The sequence below is a fragment of the Delphinus delphis genome, chromosome 14, assembly GCF_949987515.2.
Source record: "Delphinus delphis chromosome 14, mDelDel1.2, whole genome shotgun sequence".
NCBI classification, from domain to species: Eukaryota; Metazoa; Chordata; class Mammalia; order Artiodactyla; family Delphinidae; genus Delphinus; species Delphinus delphis.
Genome location: NC_082696.1, coordinates 86,186,197 through 86,205,653, shown reverse-complemented (window position 1 = coordinate 86,205,653; position 19,457 = coordinate 86,186,197). Strand labels below are relative to the sequence as shown.

At 31.5% G+C, this 19,457-nt stretch overlaps 1 protein-coding gene across 1 annotated transcript in view; it reads right to left on the bottom strand.

Moving 5' to 3' along the window:
* EYS (eyes shut homolog) overlaps positions 1-19,457 on the bottom strand; it is a 1,667,443-nt gene that overhangs the window by 1,500,287 nt on the left and 147,699 nt on the right. The window contains exons 8-9 of the mRNA XM_060030409.1: positions 13,441-13,604; positions 3,604-3,864 (exon numbers count right to left, since the gene is read on the bottom strand). Of these exons, the coding sequence (XP_059886392.1) occupies positions 3,604-3,864; positions 13,441-13,604 (425 nt within the window). The remainder of the gene's footprint in view (positions 1-3,603; positions 3,865-13,440; positions 13,605-19,457) is intronic.

Genomic DNA, 19,457 nt, shown 5'->3' with positions numbered 1-19,457 from the left:
TATTTACGTGTAAGTTTACATCTATGAAGAAATATAGGAGAATCATTCCATCAAAGACACACGGGAGTCCGAATTACAAACTGAAACATTTTTGTTCTTGAATACTACTTCCAAATATTTGGATTTATTACATCTGAAATGGCACCTAAAAATCCTTTTCTGAAAAACTCCTAGGATTAGTCTTATCCCAAACCTAAATCACAGAAAAAGAAATTTTAAAGAATATTCACAGATAATATACATTATGTCTAAATATCCAAGTATTATTCTTATAAGAACTGTGATATGCTAAGCCAATGATAACAGATAAGTCATATGAATCCAACACTCCTTACTTTTGTCCTGATTACATGGACTACTAACAAACTACAACACTGTTTCTGCTTGACTGTAGGGATTTTTCTTAGCTCCTTTCCCTTCAGACCCCCAGTAGCTACTTGTAATCCCCTACAGTTGGGAAAATTGTAAAAAGATGATTTAACTTCTCTATATACTTCCAAATAAAAGAAAAAATATACCAAATAGCAATTATCGATGACCCTGTTCTGTGTTAATGATGCAGTGACTGGAAATTAATAACCAAACAATAAACAAAATTGCCAAGTAACTCAGAAAGTATAACTTAAAATGCCATATTGACTGATGGATGAAATTGGAAATGAAACCTTAAATAACAGTCTACTTAGAAAACAATGCAAAAAAATTGCATATCAAATTTCTAGAGTACAAGCAAACAATACCCCGAGTAAAATCTCTAGCCTCCAATTTTGCATTACCAAATAACAAAGAAAATTTGACAATTTGTAAATTACCTAAAGGTTAACAAAGAAATAAAAAGTAAAGAAAGTGAAGAGCAAGACATTGGAAAGTTTAGTAAAGCTAGAGAAAGGAATTCTATAATTAAATGTACATAGTATTAAATTAAAAAAACAGAAAAAACTTGACAATTGTTAAATATATGAATAATTTCCTTGAAAATAAAAATAATTGTATAAACTCTATTTTAATTAGAAAGAAAACACACATACATATAAAAATCAGAATAAAATTAAGAAATAAACATTAATTCAGATAAAATTATTATTTAAATGCCAATGATTTTAATAATTATCTCAAGTCATGTAAATTAGTAACTTGACTCAGTAAAGCCCTGGAAAGTGTAAGACGCTTAGAGAATAACTAACCTTTCTAAGAGTAATAAGCAGAAATATTTATTTTGTTGATTGGTTGGTAAACCCTAAGGAACTTTTTCATCCTTTCAAACCAGTTTATTTTAAATATTTCAGAGTACAAAGTAAGAAGAGGTTTCCACGTCTTTGCGTAAAATAAGCACAAAACTGTAATACTGAAAACAAATTTTCTAGAAACACACATAAACTTTTAGGGGGTGATGGTGGTAATGGGACAAAAATGACTGGTTCATGGGAGATGAAGCACAAAGCAAAAGAGTAATCATGATCTTGAAATGTCCTTCAGAAGTAAAGCACAAGCAACTGACAAAAGTTTTTAACTAAATATTTTAAAAATAAATAAATATAAACACACATAAAAGTCCATTATTGTATGTCTATACAAAAGTATTTAAAAATTATAAAAGTAAATAAAAGCAAATGTTACTCTATCAAATGGCTATTGTGCTATATTATTACTTCCCCCTTTATTTCTATTTAAAATGTTTTAAATTGGAAATGGAAAGATTCCACCTTGTTTATTATCTACTTAATATCAAGCCAACACCATGTGGCATGGAGACACAAAGTCTCATGAAATTCAGGAACAAGAAGATGACCACTTTTACCACTAGCATTGTACTTAATCCTAGAAATTTGACCAAACAGTACTATAAAACCAATTAAGTAAATTTTTAAAATCTACCCTTATTCGCAGATAATACTATTATCTCCCTGGAAAGAGATAAGTGAAACTGTCTTTATAAGAACTGTGATTAAGTAAAGACACATGTCCCAGAAGAAAAAAATAATAATAATGAAAAGCCTGTAAAAAGTATTCCAAATATAATTTCAAATTTTAAATACTCAAAATTTTTTATTACTCCATGAAATCAAAATCAAAATCAGATACAACTTTGTGTTTCAGATTGGAAAAACAATCAGATGGGTATGGAATGTTTTTATTCCCAGCTGGGAAGTAAGTCATATGAATTATTTTTAGTATATACCAATGGTAAGTACTATATAATGTGTGGTTTAACTATATGAAGAATGTGTATATAATATATATTGAATGATCATATAATGGATAACTGTAATATTCAGTCTTGAAATATAAAATAATAGATTGCTCATTGATAATGTGTATACATATACATATGTATATATACATATATATACAAATAAAATACCAAATTACATTTTCTCTTAGTAATGGTATTAGAAGAGTTAAGTTTCATACTTTATTCTATTTTATGTATAATTGCTGATTAACATTGTATTTTCACTGAATTCTCAAAGATACCCTATGTGATAAAAACAGATGAATATATGTATGTTTTTTCTAAGTCAGATACAACTATTTCAACAGCACTAGCACATTTTATGCTATCTTATTTTTACTAAAAACATGTTTGAAATGTGAAATGTGAAGTAATGGGAGAAACTTTATAGCAAACTTACCAGAATCTGTGCACTCAAATATATTTTCATCCTTAAAAAGCTAATCTGGATGGCCATACGTTTATTCCAATGATATCATCATTTCCGTTTTTAGAACTTATCTTTTTAAACTTCCGCCAAAAGCTTCAGCATATTACTTTAAATATCGAATAGGGAAAATATTTTTTTCATTTTAAGATGGAAGTCCAAATAGCTTCTAGAGTTGGGTCTGCTTAATAAAATGGGATATTATACTGCATGACAATTTTTTCATTATTTTATTTAAAGTTAGGTGTGATTTAAAAGTGACAGTTATGTTTTCTTCCTGTATTGTCTCCATACTGATTTTTATAAGGCAATTATAATAAATAAGTTTTGAAATTATTATGAACATCACTTCAATGTAAGACCAAGCATAAAATCTCAAATAACATAAATTTTAATGCTTAATCTCTGATATTTTTGTATCAAAAGCTGCCTTTTTACTATGTAGCCCCGGTGAAATTCGTCTTCTATGATTTTACAAAGAATATAGTATGGTTGTGATTTTATGTTTTTATTTTTTAGTCTTCTTAATGTGAGGCCATTAAACTAACCTCAAAAATACCGAAACAAAATTTTGCTTTTAAACTAGGAAAAATTTGGCACTCAGTTTGCTTAGGCAGCCAAACAGTAGGTTGAAGGGTGTACTGAAGCTGTTTAGGCACTATTATTGGGAGGTTATGGTTGCCTATTTTCTCTTCAGACCTTTGACATGTACATTATATTCTTAGTGGTGCAGCCTGGCCTTAGCATCTTTATTTGCATGAGCCAGAGCTGTGTAGTCAGCCGTGTAATTGCCCAAAGAAGCAATCCTATTATTCCAAGGGAAGATATTTTTACTTTGCCAAATGAGAAAGCAAGCTACAACTGATCATTAGACACATTTGAGATATGTTAAATAAATGTATTAACCACCTTATGCACTAGACAATTTGATTTCAAGAAATACTTGCCTGTAAATCCTGGGAAACATTTGCCAAAGAAATAGCCATATAAATGTGTACCTGTTGCTCCATTTTTGCAGGGCGCAGACTTACAATCTTCAGTTTCTATTTCACAGATGTGTCTTTCACATCTTTGCAGAGAGCTACAATTGCAGGTGTGCAAATGGGTCAGGCAGAGGCCTTGCACTGATGTGCTCTGGTTTCCTAAGCAGTCATCAACATTGAGTATACCGACTCTAAACATGTGACCAAGAAAACAGCTGCATCTGAAAAGCAAAAAACCCAATTAGTCATATAATTTAACATGTTTAAATGATTATCGCATATTTACTTAAATCCACAGGATGAGGACATATTAAAGAAGGTTGTGTGGTGTACTTTTAAAATATTCTTGTAGGAAGTGTCCATTCTTGGCAAAATTTAATTTTGGTTATCGTGCAGAATGATGCTTGAAAAGAACTTTGGCAACAAACAGATCTAGACTCAAATACGGGTCCTGCCACTTAACTGCTATGTGACCTGCTGAGGTGAAATGACGGTGCGTGTGTGTCAGGATTTTTGCGAAAATGCGCTGGAAATTTCTCTAGTGTGAATGCCTGAAAATTATGACAATTTTTGATAGTAGTATAAGTGCCTGACATTACGCTTTTGATTACCAAGGCCTTCATTTCAAAGACATTCATCTGAAATAAACACACTGCCAGCTACACAAGTACATAAAAAACCAAGCCAAGCCCCCAACCCCATGAAATTTCCCATTTTAGAAAGCCCTGTTTGACCTTGATAAATAACCTTTTGTGGGGACCCTGCTTTTCCCTTCTTGCTCTTTAATTCCCACGTTCATGTTTTAAATTCACTAATAGGATGAACACTGAAACCACTAGGCATCCCACCCTGGACCCCAGTAAAAGCAGAACCCCAGGTCTTCTGTGTCTCTTTACCTGAGCTGTGACTTTGCTGTGTGGCCCAGGAGTGCCATCTACCCTCCTCCACAAACTATGGTAATAAAACTTGTTTGTCAAAGTTCTCTGATGGTTATTGCTGAGGTGCATCTTACAATCATGATAAGAACCACAAGGGCCAGTCTGGTGGCCACATGGGTTCCAGTTGGGGAAATGTCTGTGAGGGCTGCCACAGGTAGTGCAGGCCAGGTGAGGGCCCCGGGCATTCCTGGGCAATGGCATCACTATTGATAGGCTGATCCAGCATAAAACAAGTTTGAAATATTTCATCTCATGCCTAAAACTAATGGGATTTTAATTAATACTAGGTTCTATTGATAGTATTCATTCATAAGTATATGTTTGCATTGTCTATGTGATTGGCATTGACCTAAATGAGGTAATGCTGATGTGAACAAATTTCTGGCTTTATCTCAAGGAAGGCACCCTCTGCTTACCCTAATATTTATAACTCTAATAGGTTTTATTGCAAATGCTTTAGTATCTCAGTTTTTTAGTTGCCTATAGTGTACATTCTCTGAAGGCAGGAACAATAGCTGTCTTATTCCCTCTGAATTCTTATCACCAGTATATATGCTAGTATATGCCAGTTCCTAGCACAGAGAGAAGGACCCAAGAAACCTTGTTCAATGTGTAATGATTGAATAAATAAATGAGGTGCTGGAAAGACACTCAGAGTTTTCAGGGGGTGGGGAAGGTGATAAGTAGATTATTACAATATCTCTGAGGTTGGATTAAGTACAAATATTCTGGGAATTATTAAGAGAGGAAATTAACCTATCTTACATGATGGGATGATGAGGCAGGAGGAGAGTTATTGTATAGTGTGTGTGTGTGTGTGTGTGTGTGTGTGCGTGCGTGTGCGTGTGTGTGTGTTTACTATTACACATAATGGATTATTCAAACTCAATTTTTCACTGAGTGCAATTATTCTTTAAAGATATAGATGAAGGGCTTCCCTGGTGGCGCAGTGGTTGAGAGTCCACCTGCCAATGCAGGGTACACGGGTTCGTGCCTCGGTCTGGGGGGATCCCACGTGCCGCGGAGCGGCTGGGCCCGTGAGCCATGGCCGCTGAGCCTGCGCATCCAGAGCCTTTAAGAGCTATATTGGAATTTTTAAATATCTATCTATATTTCTTGAGTACATTAATGCAATTCATTGAGTCATTTTAAATTTTTTAAGTATAGATTTCAATGATGTTGAAAATCCTGATGAGACTTTAATAACATGCACACAAAATTAATTCCTATGGTAATTTCAATTTAGCCAATATTTTCTAGTAGTTTTTAATGTGGTTTTCTCTATTTCAAGATAATTGTGAAATATAGTCTGTGTTTCTTGTAAATTATTGAAAATATCTATAGGTTTAATGGTGAGAGCCAGATTAGCTATTAACAAAGGAGGAAGGGTTTTCTGAAGTTAGAGAGATAGTGGTTTTTAACTTGTATTTTCTTCATTTCATATACACACATCTTTTGAGTACTTCAATTATTTATTAAGTGTATTGAACAAATATTCTTGGGTCTTCTTTATATGCTAGGTATCACCTTAGGTAATGTGGATTATGAGATACCATTTTAATGATTATAACTTATATAATATACCACATTTATTCCTTTGGATATTGCATATACGTACATATAAGTCATAAGAAAAAGAAAGCATAAGGCAAGAAAGATACCTAAAAAATGCTGAAAATTTTTGGTCTAATTTTTTTGATTTTCAAATATCCCTTGCCAACTATTCAAAGGACACTTAAAATAATCATATAAACATGATAATGAGTTGAGAAGAACAATGTTAAATCACTCTGTTATTATTAATGAAAATTAACCTACTGAACCTAAGTCATTACACTCATAAAAGTATATGATGGTAGGTGTTTGGGGCCATCAAGAGTGTCAAAATTCAGTTAGTTTAAACCTTTCTTCTTGTCATTGTAAAAAACTTGGCCATTTGATGCAGTTTGCCAAGGATCACTGAGATTGTTAATGGCAGGCCGTATAGTGAATGGTTTGATATATTCAATGCACCAGGCTTGGCTCTAATTTTTCTTCTCTAACTTATTTTATAAATGATTTTCTCTTTTATATATAATTATAATAAATATATAAATTATATATATATAACTTTATAAATAATTTTTATTTATAAATAATTTTCTTATCTGTAAAATCATCAGTACTAGATCTACTTCATAGAGGAGGATGAAGTATATTAATTACTGGGCAGGTTACTCTGTCACCAGCTATATCAAATGTGCTTATGTTTACCTGAAATAAAGTTATAGAACACAATTACTCCCCTTCAATGACCTCTCACTTGCCACCCCCTATGACTCTGTAAAAAAAAAAAAAAAAAAAAAAAAAATTCTAGGTAAACTCTAAACTGTCACATGGCATATAAGTCTGTCTATATCATGCCTGGTTTAATCACATTTTATAGATTAATTATTAATAATGTTCATTCACTTTGAAAGGACAAAGGAACACATTAGTTGAAAGTCTGTATGTTGAAAGTATGGTCTCAGTATTAAATATTGTCATTTAATAGTTTTATTCACCATTTAGGTTTTTAATAGAAAAATAATCTAGAAATAGAAGACATTAAATATATTACTTTATGTATTACTCTGAGTCCTAAGATTATGGTCCATATGTCTTATATACAGCAGATGCTCCATTAATATTGTTTTACTATGTAATCATAAAACGTATCTTAAAATTGGGTGAGGCTCAAGAGAAAGGTCATCTTAAAAGTTCTGAATAAATAGCTTCAAAAAGTTCATAGTCTTAGAAGATAATTTGAAAAGCAATGCAAAAAAAGTTAGACATATAAAAAGCTATCTAGATATTATGGACTAAAATAAAAATATGGCCCGGGTAGCACAGAATCATCTAACATGCATAAAAACATTTTTATTATTTGACATATGAAAAAAGCATGAAAAGTCATAGAGCCTGAAGCTATAATATAGTCAAACTTTGACTGTATATGCTTAACACCATATTGGTTTGCTCCCAAAAGAGAAAGAAAAAAAAGAATTGTGTATACATTAGCTAAGTTTCAACCCACACTATAGTTGAAACTTAATTATACAAAAATGCTTCCTTTAATTAAGTTTATTATAATTAATTTTGGCATGCATATGGACAGTATAATAATATCTATTTTGGAATTGCTTAAATGAATTAAGTAATGACCTCTATATCATTTTACTATAAAGCTTAAGGAAACAAGGTGATATTTTCCAGTGGACAATAAAGAGTAAAAAATATATCAGTGCATGTAAATGCAATAGTCAAAAGTATCCAGCCACTAGAGAAAACGTGGTTTACTGCAGCGGTCCCCGACCTTTTTGGCACCAGGAACCAGTTTCGTGGAAGACAGTTTTTCCACGGACAGGGAGGTGGTGGTGGGGATGCTTCAGGTGGTAATGTGAGCAATGGTTCAGGCAGTAAAATGAGCAATGGGGAGCGATGGGGAGTGGCAGATGAAGCTCTGCCCACTCTCCTGCCACTCACCTCCTGCTGTGCAGTTAAGTTCCTGCCAGGAAACCCCTGGTTTAGTGCTACCATTTAGTGCTACCAAGAATAATAAAAACCAAAAATACGTGCATACATACATACACACAAACAATAAGCCACTTTTATATATAGACCAGTTTATTTTTCTTTTTCCAAAAGTAAAATGTAACACAAAAAACTTTTGCCTGGGAGGCAGCAAAGTTTGCATGTTAAACCAAAAATTAAAAATAAACAGAGAACAAGAAATTCATATCTTAATAAAAAGGTACTGATATCACGGTAGAAATTACAATAGTCTTAGAAATTAATAATCATAAGACTTCTTGGTTCAGAAATAATTTTTTAAACCACAAGTAAAATGTATTTCTCTGGCAAATTCACATAAACATATATTTATACAAGCCTCCTTACTCTACAGACATAGGTCTTGAAGCTATATCTGCTTTTATCATGGACTTTTAGATTTTACACTTTGAAATAGGACTCTTGCTTATGACTGAAAAATAGTGTTTTTGGTTATACTTAGCATTACGTGGACAATGTGAAACTCCTAAAATAGACTGTAGAGAAACAGGTTTAATTTAAGTTTCCAGAAAGAAAGCCATAAAATTCAGTGCTATAAAACAAACTACTTGTGTCTTTAGAAAGTGAAACTAATAGTTATTTTAGTAGTTTAAAAAGATATTTGCTTTCTAAATGAAATGACCATGAGATGTGTTCTGAGGAGAATATTAATTTACCTATGGATGGTGCATTATTTGATCTCATTTCCACAACATTTTGCACAATGTTTTCTAATTAGGGAGTGCTCAATAAATGTTTGATGAGTGTATGAATGAATTGATTTCATTTTATTATATGTCTGGTAGTAAGGAGGGATTGGTGACTTGTGCGTAAGCTTGAAGCTTCATACATGCGTTGGAGCCATGAACACTTCAGAGTCTTTCCTGGTTTTCTGAAATTATGATCCCATACTTAGCAAAAACTATCTGGAAGTCCTGAGGGACAAAACTTTAGTGGGATTTTTTTTTTGTCCCCATTAAGTTTTTCCAAATTTCCAGAAAGTATTTTTGAATATTTTAGGGCAAAAATGTGGTCAGGCTCAAACCTGTGTTAAATACTTCATTTATATTATACACTTTAAGTTGTACTATTATGAAGTATATATCAGTAGAAAAATATTTTTGCATGAATGATCAACCACCTGTTAACATTATTGTTGTTATTTTGTTGTTTTGCTAGTGTCATTCGTTTGAAAGAAATCCTTAATTTCTATTACAGTACTATAATTGTTTGGCTTTATAAGTTGTACCTTGTGAGTTTAGTTTTAGTTATTTTATTTTTAAAATTTTTTATTGGCATATACTTGATTTACAATGTTGTGTTAGTTTCAGGTGTACAGCAAAGTGAGTCAGTTGTACATATACATATATCCACTCCTTTTTTTTTTTTTTAGATTATTTTCCCATATAGGCCATTGCAGAGTATTGAGTAAGTTCTCTGTGCAATACAGCAGGTTTTATTAGTTATCTATTTATATATAATAGTGTGTGTATGTCAATTCCAACCTCCCAATTTATCCCTTCCCTACCATCCCCTCATAACCATAAGTTTGTTTTCTACATCCGTGACTCTACTTCTGTTTTGTAAATAAGTTCATTTGTACCCTTTTTTTAGATTCCACATATAAGTGATAGCATATGATATTTGTCTTTCTGTGTCTGATTTACTTCACTCAGTATGACAATCTCTAAGTCCATCCACGTTGCTGCAAATGACATTATTTTGTTCTTTTTAATGGCTGAGTAATATTTCACTGTATATATGTTCCACATCTTCTTTATCCATTCCTCTTTTAATGGACATTTAGGTTGCTTTCATGTCCTGGTTATTGTAAATAGTGCTGAAATGAACACTGGGGTGCATGTATCTTTTTGAATTATGTTTTTTTCTAGATATATGCCTAGGAGTAAGAGTGCTGGGTAATATGGTAGTTTTATTTTTGTTTTTTAAGGAACTTCCATACTGTTCTCCATAGTGACTGTACCAATTTACATTCCCACCAACAGTGTAGGAGGGTTTCCTTTCCTCCACACCCTCTCCAGCATTTATTGTTTGCAGATTTTTTGATGATAGCCATTCTGATCAGTGTGAGGTGATACTTCATTGTATCAATAGTGTAATTTTAAAAGTTCTCCATTTCAAAATCATGGAGATATTTTTCTACATTTCTTTCAGTTACATCATATTTTTGTTTTTCCTTTTAACTTTAGGTCTCTGAACACATTCAGAATCTGATCCCAAATAAAGTATAAGGTTGCAATTCAGTTTTATCTATGATCTAATAGTAAGCCATTTCCCCATTATCCTCTACTAAAGAACCCTGTGTATTCTCATTAAATTATGGTAAATTTCTGTTACCATAAACAGAGCGAAACACAGAAAAAATGCATTTATATTACAGAATAAAAGATATTTTTTATAAAAAAAAGATCCTGAAAAATAATTGTTTTTTAAAACAAATATTTATTGATCTGTACTTGTGTCATTTGTGACTGACTTCTTTACCACAGCATGTTTTCAAGGTTCGTTCACGTTGTGGCGTGTATTAGGAATTCATTACTTTTTATTGCTTGGTAATATTCCATTTCATGAATGTAATGCATTTTATTTTCCATTTATCATCACTTGATAAACATTTGGGCTGTATCAAATTTTTGACTATTATGAATAAAACTTTACAAACTTTAATGTGGAAGTTTTTGTATAGAAACATATTTTCATTTTTTTGAGTATCTACTAGTAATTGCTGGGTTTTATGGAAATCTATAACTCCCCTTTTCAAAGTACCTGCATGCACCATTTTATATACCAACAGCAGCATACGAGGGTTCCAATTTCTCCAAATCCTCACCAACACCAGTATTTTCTATTAATCTTTCTTTTTGATCATGTTATTGATAATAGAGGGTATAAAGTATTATCTGGTTTTTAATTTTCATTTCCATTATTTTGTCATTAAATAAGTTAGTTGTGTTTTGTCTCTCTCTTTTTTAATTTCTTATTAGTTTGAAGGAAGAAGTTCCATTGTATCTTCATTTTTCTTTTTATCATGAAGGGGTGTTGGATTCTGTCAAATGCCTTTTTCCTCTGCATCTATTGAAATTATCATATGTCTTCTTTTTCACCTTTATTAAATTGACATGACATATTACATTAATTGATTTTAGAAAGTTAAACCAACTTTGCACTTCTGTGATGAATCCCACGTGGTCATGGTGTATAATCTTTGTTATATGTTACTGGATCTGCTGCATACAATTGTGTTGAGGGTTTTTGTGTTCAGATTAATTAGACATACTGGTCTGTAGTTTTACTTTCTTGTGATGTCTTTGATTTTGTTAACAATGTAACACTGGCCTCATAGAATGAGTTGAGAAATGTTCCCTCGTTTATTTTTAGAACAGTTAATAATTTCTATTATATCTGCTTTACATGTTTCAAGTATTCCCCAGTGAAGCTATTTAGTCCTGGATATTTTTTAGTGTGAATCTTTTGTTTGTTCATTGAATTCATAATTCAAACTTTTCACTTAAAAAAAATCTATTTAGATTTTCTGTTTCTTCTGGAGTGAGTTTCAATAGTTTTTGTTTTTCTAGGAATGTCTCCATTTCTTCATAGTTACCTAGATTTTTGGATATACAACTGTTCATTATGTTTCCTTATAATCCTTTTCCTTTCTGTAATTTCAGAAATAATACTCTCTTTATCATTCCTAATTTTAGTAATTTGATTATTCTCTCTGTCTTAGTATAGATAAGGATTATTCATTTTGTTAATCATTTCAATGGATAGACGTTGGTTTTGTTGATATTCTCTCTTCTTTATCTATACTCTATTTAATTCATTTCACTCTACAGTTTATGATTTCCTTCCTTTCTACATTTTCCATCATGTTAAATTAGAAGTTTAGGATATTGATTGAGATTGTCCTTGATTTTTACAGCTATAATTTATATTCTAAGCACTGCATCACCTACATCACATGGGTTTTGACATGTTGTGTCTTCATTTTAATTAATCTCAATTGATTTTCTTCTATTTTGATTTATTTTTGATTAATTGACTTATATGAATTGTGTTAATGATCACATTTTTGTGAATTTATCAAATTGTTTTTGATTTCTAATCTCATTTCAGGGTGGTCAGAAAACATACTTATTAAAAATTTCACTATTTTAAAATATATTGCAGCTTGTATTAGTAAATAATCTATCTTGAAAAATGTTCCATGTGCATTTGAGCATAATGTTATTCTGCTGTTGTTGACTGGAGTGTTTATCTACTCATTCTACTTGATTTATAATGTCATTCCAATGTTCTGTAGACTTGACGTTCTCCGGCCAAGTGTTGTGTCCACCACTGAAAGTGCAGAAATGGAGTCTTCAGCTATTCTTGTTGAATTGGCTATTTCTCCCTTCAATTCAGTCAGTTTTTATTTCATGCATTTTGGGTCTCTGTTGTTAGGTGCATATGTTTATAATTGCTACATATTCTGATGGATTGACTCTTTTATCATTATAAAATGTTCCTTTTCTCTAATGAACATCTTTTCTTTTCGAGTCTATTGTTTTGATATTAATATAGAAATTCCAACTTTCTATGGTTGTTGTTTGAACAATATATCTTTTCTCAACATTTTACTTTCAATCTGTTTGTACATTTAAATGTAGAGTATGTCTCCTATAGACAGTATACACTTGTATATATCTAGAAATTATCTTGTCTGAAAAATCTCTCCTTTTCATTGGATTTTTAATCCACTTGATTGTAATGTTATTATTGATATAGTTGGAATTATGTCTGCCATTTCCTTTTTTGTTTTGCAGACATTTTATGCCTTTTTTAAACCTCTATTCTTCTGATACCACTTCCTTCTGTATTAAGAAAATATTTTTGAGGGAAAAATTTTAATACCTGTAATGCTATTTTACTGTACTGCTTTAGTTATTTTCTTAATAGTTGCTCTGCAGATTACCATATACATCTTAACATATCAGAACCTGTCACAGATTTAATTTCCCTCAGATACAAACTTAATTTTAATGTGATAAAATTATTTCTATATAAGCCTATTCTTTATCACCCTCATTTTTGTTCTATTGTTATTTATAATATATAATACACATTGCATAACATATAATAACTACATATGTTTGATGCATAAATACAATTTTAAACAAAAATAAATACTATTAAATATTATTAAATATTTCAATCATGGCTTATCAGTATAATTATAATATTTTGATAAATAGGTGATATTCTTTGTTGAAATGATGAATAAAATACCTGGATATATTAATTTCCTCTTCATAAATAGCTTGTTGACACCTACTTCCTTCATAGTCAGTTGTGTTTTCCAGACACATTTTGCAAAACCATGTGGAAGTACATAGGCACCAATATCCCTTATCATCTTCTTTAATCAACCAACTACATCCATTTGCACATATCTATAAAAAATAAGAAATAAGAATTTTGTAACTGTCCATTATATACTAAAATATTACAATTATTTCTGTTTGAATTTCTTATTTTCCCTATGTATTAAATTCATGTGTTCTTTTAGCAAGGATAAAATATATTCACTTTTAATTTATATTAAAATTGTTCTCAACAGTCAAATTAATTTCATTCTCAAATTATAACAGTAATACATAAATTGTAAAAAGTTACATAGATCAATATCCACTATAAAGTTGTAGAAATTTTTTAAGCTTTTATTTATTCAAAATTTTATAGACATTGCTAAACTGTTAACTGTTATGGTAGAAATAGCATTATATTGAGAACCATATCCATGGAAAACCTGTTTCCTTTATCACTAAATAGCTTTTTCTCCTTGAGTGAGGTATTTGGATCTGCCTTTGAACTGACTGTAACATTTTATTGCATCCCTTATGAAAAATTAATTAAGTAAAATTTTAACACTTTATTTTATATTTGCGTGGAAGTCATAATTATACCTAGTCTTAAAAAAATTACCACTTTAACTATTTTTAGAGATCTTACACAGATATGCCCTATAGATTTACTTGAAAGAATTAGGCAAACTTTGTCACCAGAGAAGTGCTCATCTTATGGAATGCTTAAACTCAAGCATATCCTTTCCTAGGTCTCAGAAGAGAGTTCAAAACACAGTAGAACTTTGATAACTTTAAAAAAAAAATTTCCTCTGAATATTTCCATGTTTTCTTTATGTTTTTTTTTAAGTCCATTAAGTTATTTCCTATCAGTAGCAATACAATTAGGAATTTGGTTTTGCAGTGTGATCCTTTAATGACAAATTAATTATTTATAGAGTTCTAGTCTCTGTTGGGTAAGCATTAGATGAGAATCTGTTTTCCATTTTTTTATTCAGAGCTGAAGTCAATTAAGAATTCTAACTCCACTAGGAAGGAGAACAGGTCTTTGACATGGACAGATGAGGTGTTTTTCAAAAGCTATTTACACTTAGTCAATGACTAAAGTATTATAATTGAATTTACATGTTTTCTCTATGTGTTTGTACTTCAGAAAATCCTTATCCCTTACTGAGTGCCTAATCATTCCTACATACAGAGTATATTTGCTGTAAAGTTTCTTAAATTAAAGGAAAATTGTTATAATTGGTTTACAAAGTTAAATAAGCTGTTACATATAAAACACCAGATATTAGCATTTAATGACACTATTTTATTATTCTCTCTCTCCATATATATGTGTACATTATATATATGTATATATGTAATATATGTTTATATACATCTGTACATACATATATATTCATATTATTAATTTTATTTTCTGAAATTTGTGATTGTATTGCATTTTATCCTCAATTACTTTAATGTATATTCTTATAAAAACAAGGATTATACTTTTTCATTACTTCAGTAGTATTATCAAAGTTAAGAAATTAACTTTGATTTTAATACTATATTTTGTAACCTGTAAACTTTATTCAAATTTTGCCAATTATTCTAATACACTATATAAAAATACAATATGTAAATTCTTCACTTTCAACACAACTAGCAAATACAAAGCACTAAAACTTCAATTACTCATAAGTAACATATACATAAACACCAGTAATTAATGGTTATGTTTTTTCTCCCTGTTTGTCTGTACTGTCTTGTAGAGATTGTATTGGAAATTTTGGATTTATATTTAAATTTTCCATTATCTTCTTCCATTATCCCATTTACTTTGGAAGTCCTCTTAGTTGATTTGCTTTAATTCTAAAAGGAATATAATTTAATTAGTCTTATTCTAAAATCTAATTTGGCTTATGTTCTGTACACATACACACAATATGTTTTCTTGATTTCTTGGTATAAGTTTTCTTTATTTTGTGAGGTATTAGTATTATTGTACTGTAGCATGCACAGTCCTGTTAAACTGTATGTACAGTCTGCTTGTAGCGAGGAAATTATATGGGTTTTCAAATAAGTAGACGAGACCCAGGCTGCACTGTCCACTGTGACCCCTCAGGAGAGAGCCACTTTGGGTGGTTATCTGCTTCCTGTGACTCAGACTCTAACCCTCTGTCTGTTACCGCAGCTCTGACACTCACTGCCCCACCTGTAACAGCTGCCCCATCTTTCCTGTTTGATTGTTTTTCTTGTTTCCTGGTCTGGTCAAGAGTATACAGATACATCCAGTTAGTCCATGAAAACTTGGAAAAGAGCAATGCTTCCCAGGTACTGGGTAAATACAGAGATTTTGTTTGTTTGCATGTTTTCAATATAGTTTGGGATGATTCAATAAACACAAGAAAAAAAAGTAGATATTACCAGCTAATCACGCTCAAAGCTTAGAATCTGTGAGGCTTCATGTAAGCTTAATTTTTGATTTATACTGAAAAACACAAAAAACTTCATAATTTGCTATTTTATGCTGGAGAGAAAAATGTCATACACTAAAGAATCATTGTATATTTAGTTATTAGAAATCTAGGCCACTAATACACAAAAAAATCATGACAAAACAATGTTTTAACAACAAAAAATAATAGTGCAGAATTCAGACTATAGCAAACTAGTATTTCCTATAATTATATGCCTTCCTTTTTGGTTTATTTTCAAAATAATTTATTACTAGGATTTAAGAAAAACTGAAAGAACCAAATGAAAACGTGTCTAATTTCCTCAACTATGTACCAAAAACCACACTATCCTTTGTCTAAAAATTGTGATATGAACACCTAAATTGAATTTAAAGCTTTGTTAAATGCTTTCATCATATGCTGATGGTAGTGAATTCTTTACTGCAATTCTTTACTGTATCTAAAAACCATTAAGTAGTTGCTGGCACTAAGAAATATTTAACTTGGTATTTCAACAGGGTTTCTTATCTATTCATAGCCTAGTCTTCTACCAGAGTTTTAGCTTTCTATAATTAAACTTAGAGATAAGAAATCTCTCAGAAAAACTTATAAGACAGTAAACTCTATCAGTGGATACTTACTGAGTTGAATCAATCTTTCACATGTAGGGGAAAGATTTTTCGGTTTTTCAATATAAAAAATCAAGGAATCTACTTAAAAGGAGTCCATTAACCCTCTGAAATTTTATGAAAAACAGTGTGCTTGTGTGTACATAAGCTATCGTGAGGGAACTGTTTCCAGCTTTCATCAGATTTTCAATGAGCATTTTGAGCAAAAAAAGGTTGAGATCTACTCATGTATGCCTATGATTAGAGTAAAACCTATAACTACAAATATAAATTACCCTGGAAAACTCAGTGGTTATACATAATACTACATATAATAAAAGTTGCATTAGCAATTATAATTGTATTATGATATTTGTAATTAATAATTATATTATAATCAATTATTAACTTGTGTAATTGTACAAAATGCCATCATTAAAAAATACACAAAAATGGAATGATATTTTATTTTATTCTTAATATTAAAACTTTTTATTTGAGGCAGAAATGTAATAAAATTTTAAATCTAGCCTGTGGATGATCTTTCCTTTACAAGGAGAATAGAAGGAAAACAAAACTTCCAGAATTCCTTTTTCTGGAAATTCATTACTCCTGATGCATATATATTACAGAATATTACTGCAAAAAATTAACTTCTGCTGGATAGAAGCTACATGTATAATATTTACAACATACTTTTGAAAAATGTTTTTCATATGCAAGTAAACAACTTTAAATTTGCTGTCATTTCATGGAATATCTTGTATGTTTCTATAAATTATTTTGTCATTTACACATTATATTAGTAAAGTCACTCAGCAAAGGGATCTAATGGGGAGAAACTCTAAGGCCTAATATTTGACACATATTTTACCATTTTTTGCCCCTTGTTAACTAAATAGATATGCAAAGAGAGTTCAGGGATAGGACTGAGAGACTTTTCTTTATCATAATATGCAGAAACTTGGATTCTTAGAAGAGTATTAATCAAGTAAAAATTGCACTGGACAAAGTTAAACAGGCAAGAAAGACTCTATTCATGACCATTGCAATAGAAGAGAGATGGAACTCAACTCTGCTGAGACAATACACATGTATGTTTTTAAGTACTGGCATGAGCTAGTGGAACAGTACTGGAGAAAATTAAGTAAGAGACTGACCAACGAGATGTGTGGTGTACACTGAGTTATTCCTGAGTTTGCAAGTGTTTTCCTCTGTGAGTAGGCTAGGCCTTCTGTGTTTGCTAATTATGCCCTTAACAGAATTGTTTGGTGGTCTTTTGGAGGGTCAACAGTGAACAAACACAACATTCTGCAAGGATCCAATTAAAATAGCCTCATTATCAAAGCTCAGTACTCTAGACTGCAAACAGTACCCTGATCTGAGAACACTGGATTTTCTTCTCTCCTACTACGACAGTAACATAGGTACATACAGGTACATTTTAGGAAGTTTTTGATTATGTATTCCAATTGGATCTAAAGAGATGAAATCTCTCTCTGTCAACATCACTTCCTCTGGGGAATCTGTGAGAGTATGGTTAGGTCCTGTAACATCATCATCTACATGACGTAAATGAGTGATGATTTCAGATGGTCACATCAGTCTACATTCCGTGAACAGAATATTCCTTGAGTCACCTTTTCAAAGTCTTCAAAGTTTTTTCGGCACTGAGCTGGGACCAGCTTCTCTGGCAGGTTCTGGAGATGTAACACTGCACAGATGCCTGATATGTTTTCTGGGGTCCATCTGGTGTCTCTGGCCTTAACACAAACAATCCCCCCTTCCTGTTGTAAGTCATGGGCATCTCTCATTGTTATAATTTCTCAAGGACAACCTGCAATTGCAGTGGTCACTCTGGGGGAATTCTGACATGAACAAGATTGTTCACTTGACAGATGCATTAGAACAAAAAGGGAAAAGGTCTTGGGATCTGTGTCTCCCATGTCTAACAGAGAGATTAGTGTTTAATGCACAGGAATGTGTCAGGTCTTAGTTGCAGCATGCAGGATCTTCATTGAGTCATGCAGGATCTTTATTTGTGGTGTGGGCTCTTCATTGTGGCATGTGGACTTCTCTCTAGTTGTGGCATGTGGGTTCCAGGGCGCATGGGCTCTGTAGTTTGCGGCACATGGGTTCTCTTTTTGAGGTGCACGAGCTCAGTAGTTGTGGTGTGTGGGATTATTTGCCCCACGGAATGTGGGATTTTAGTTCCCTGACCAGGGATTGAACCCAGGCCCCTTGCATTGGAAACTAGATTCGTTATCACTGGACCACCAGGGAAGTCCTGAAGATAGTTAACTTTTAACAATCATGACTGTATATCTGTCTGAAGCTAGCTTTCCTTCACTTCTTCTTTTTTGTTGTTTCTTCCTTGTTTTTCTTAGGAAAATTTTAAATTAATTGATCATAAATAATTTTCTATAATTATATGTACATTCTAGGACTATTGTTCACACAGTCAAAAATACAAGGAGAAGAAAATGTTTAACTGTGTTATATTTGTGTTTTCCTTTTGTCAAAAATTTAACAAAGCAGAAAAAGTGTACCTGTGTGTGCAGGTAATTTAATTAGTCTTTTAGATGAATAGAGCACTAGGAGCTTAGAGTTCCGGCATGAACTCAGAAGTCTTGATTTTTTTAAATATGTGAGCACAGAGGTTTATTTATATTAAAAATAAATCTTATGTAATTTACCAATAACTAAAAGACTCCTTAGGCAAATTAGAACAATTTAACTTTTAAAAAAGTGTTCTATTATTGTTTCCCCAGATTGTTTATAATTATAAAAATATGAATTTGATGTAATTGAAATTGTATTTATTCTTTGAAATTTTAATAATGAATATAATTTAAACTGTTAAATCTAATTCATTTTCACTGACTCTA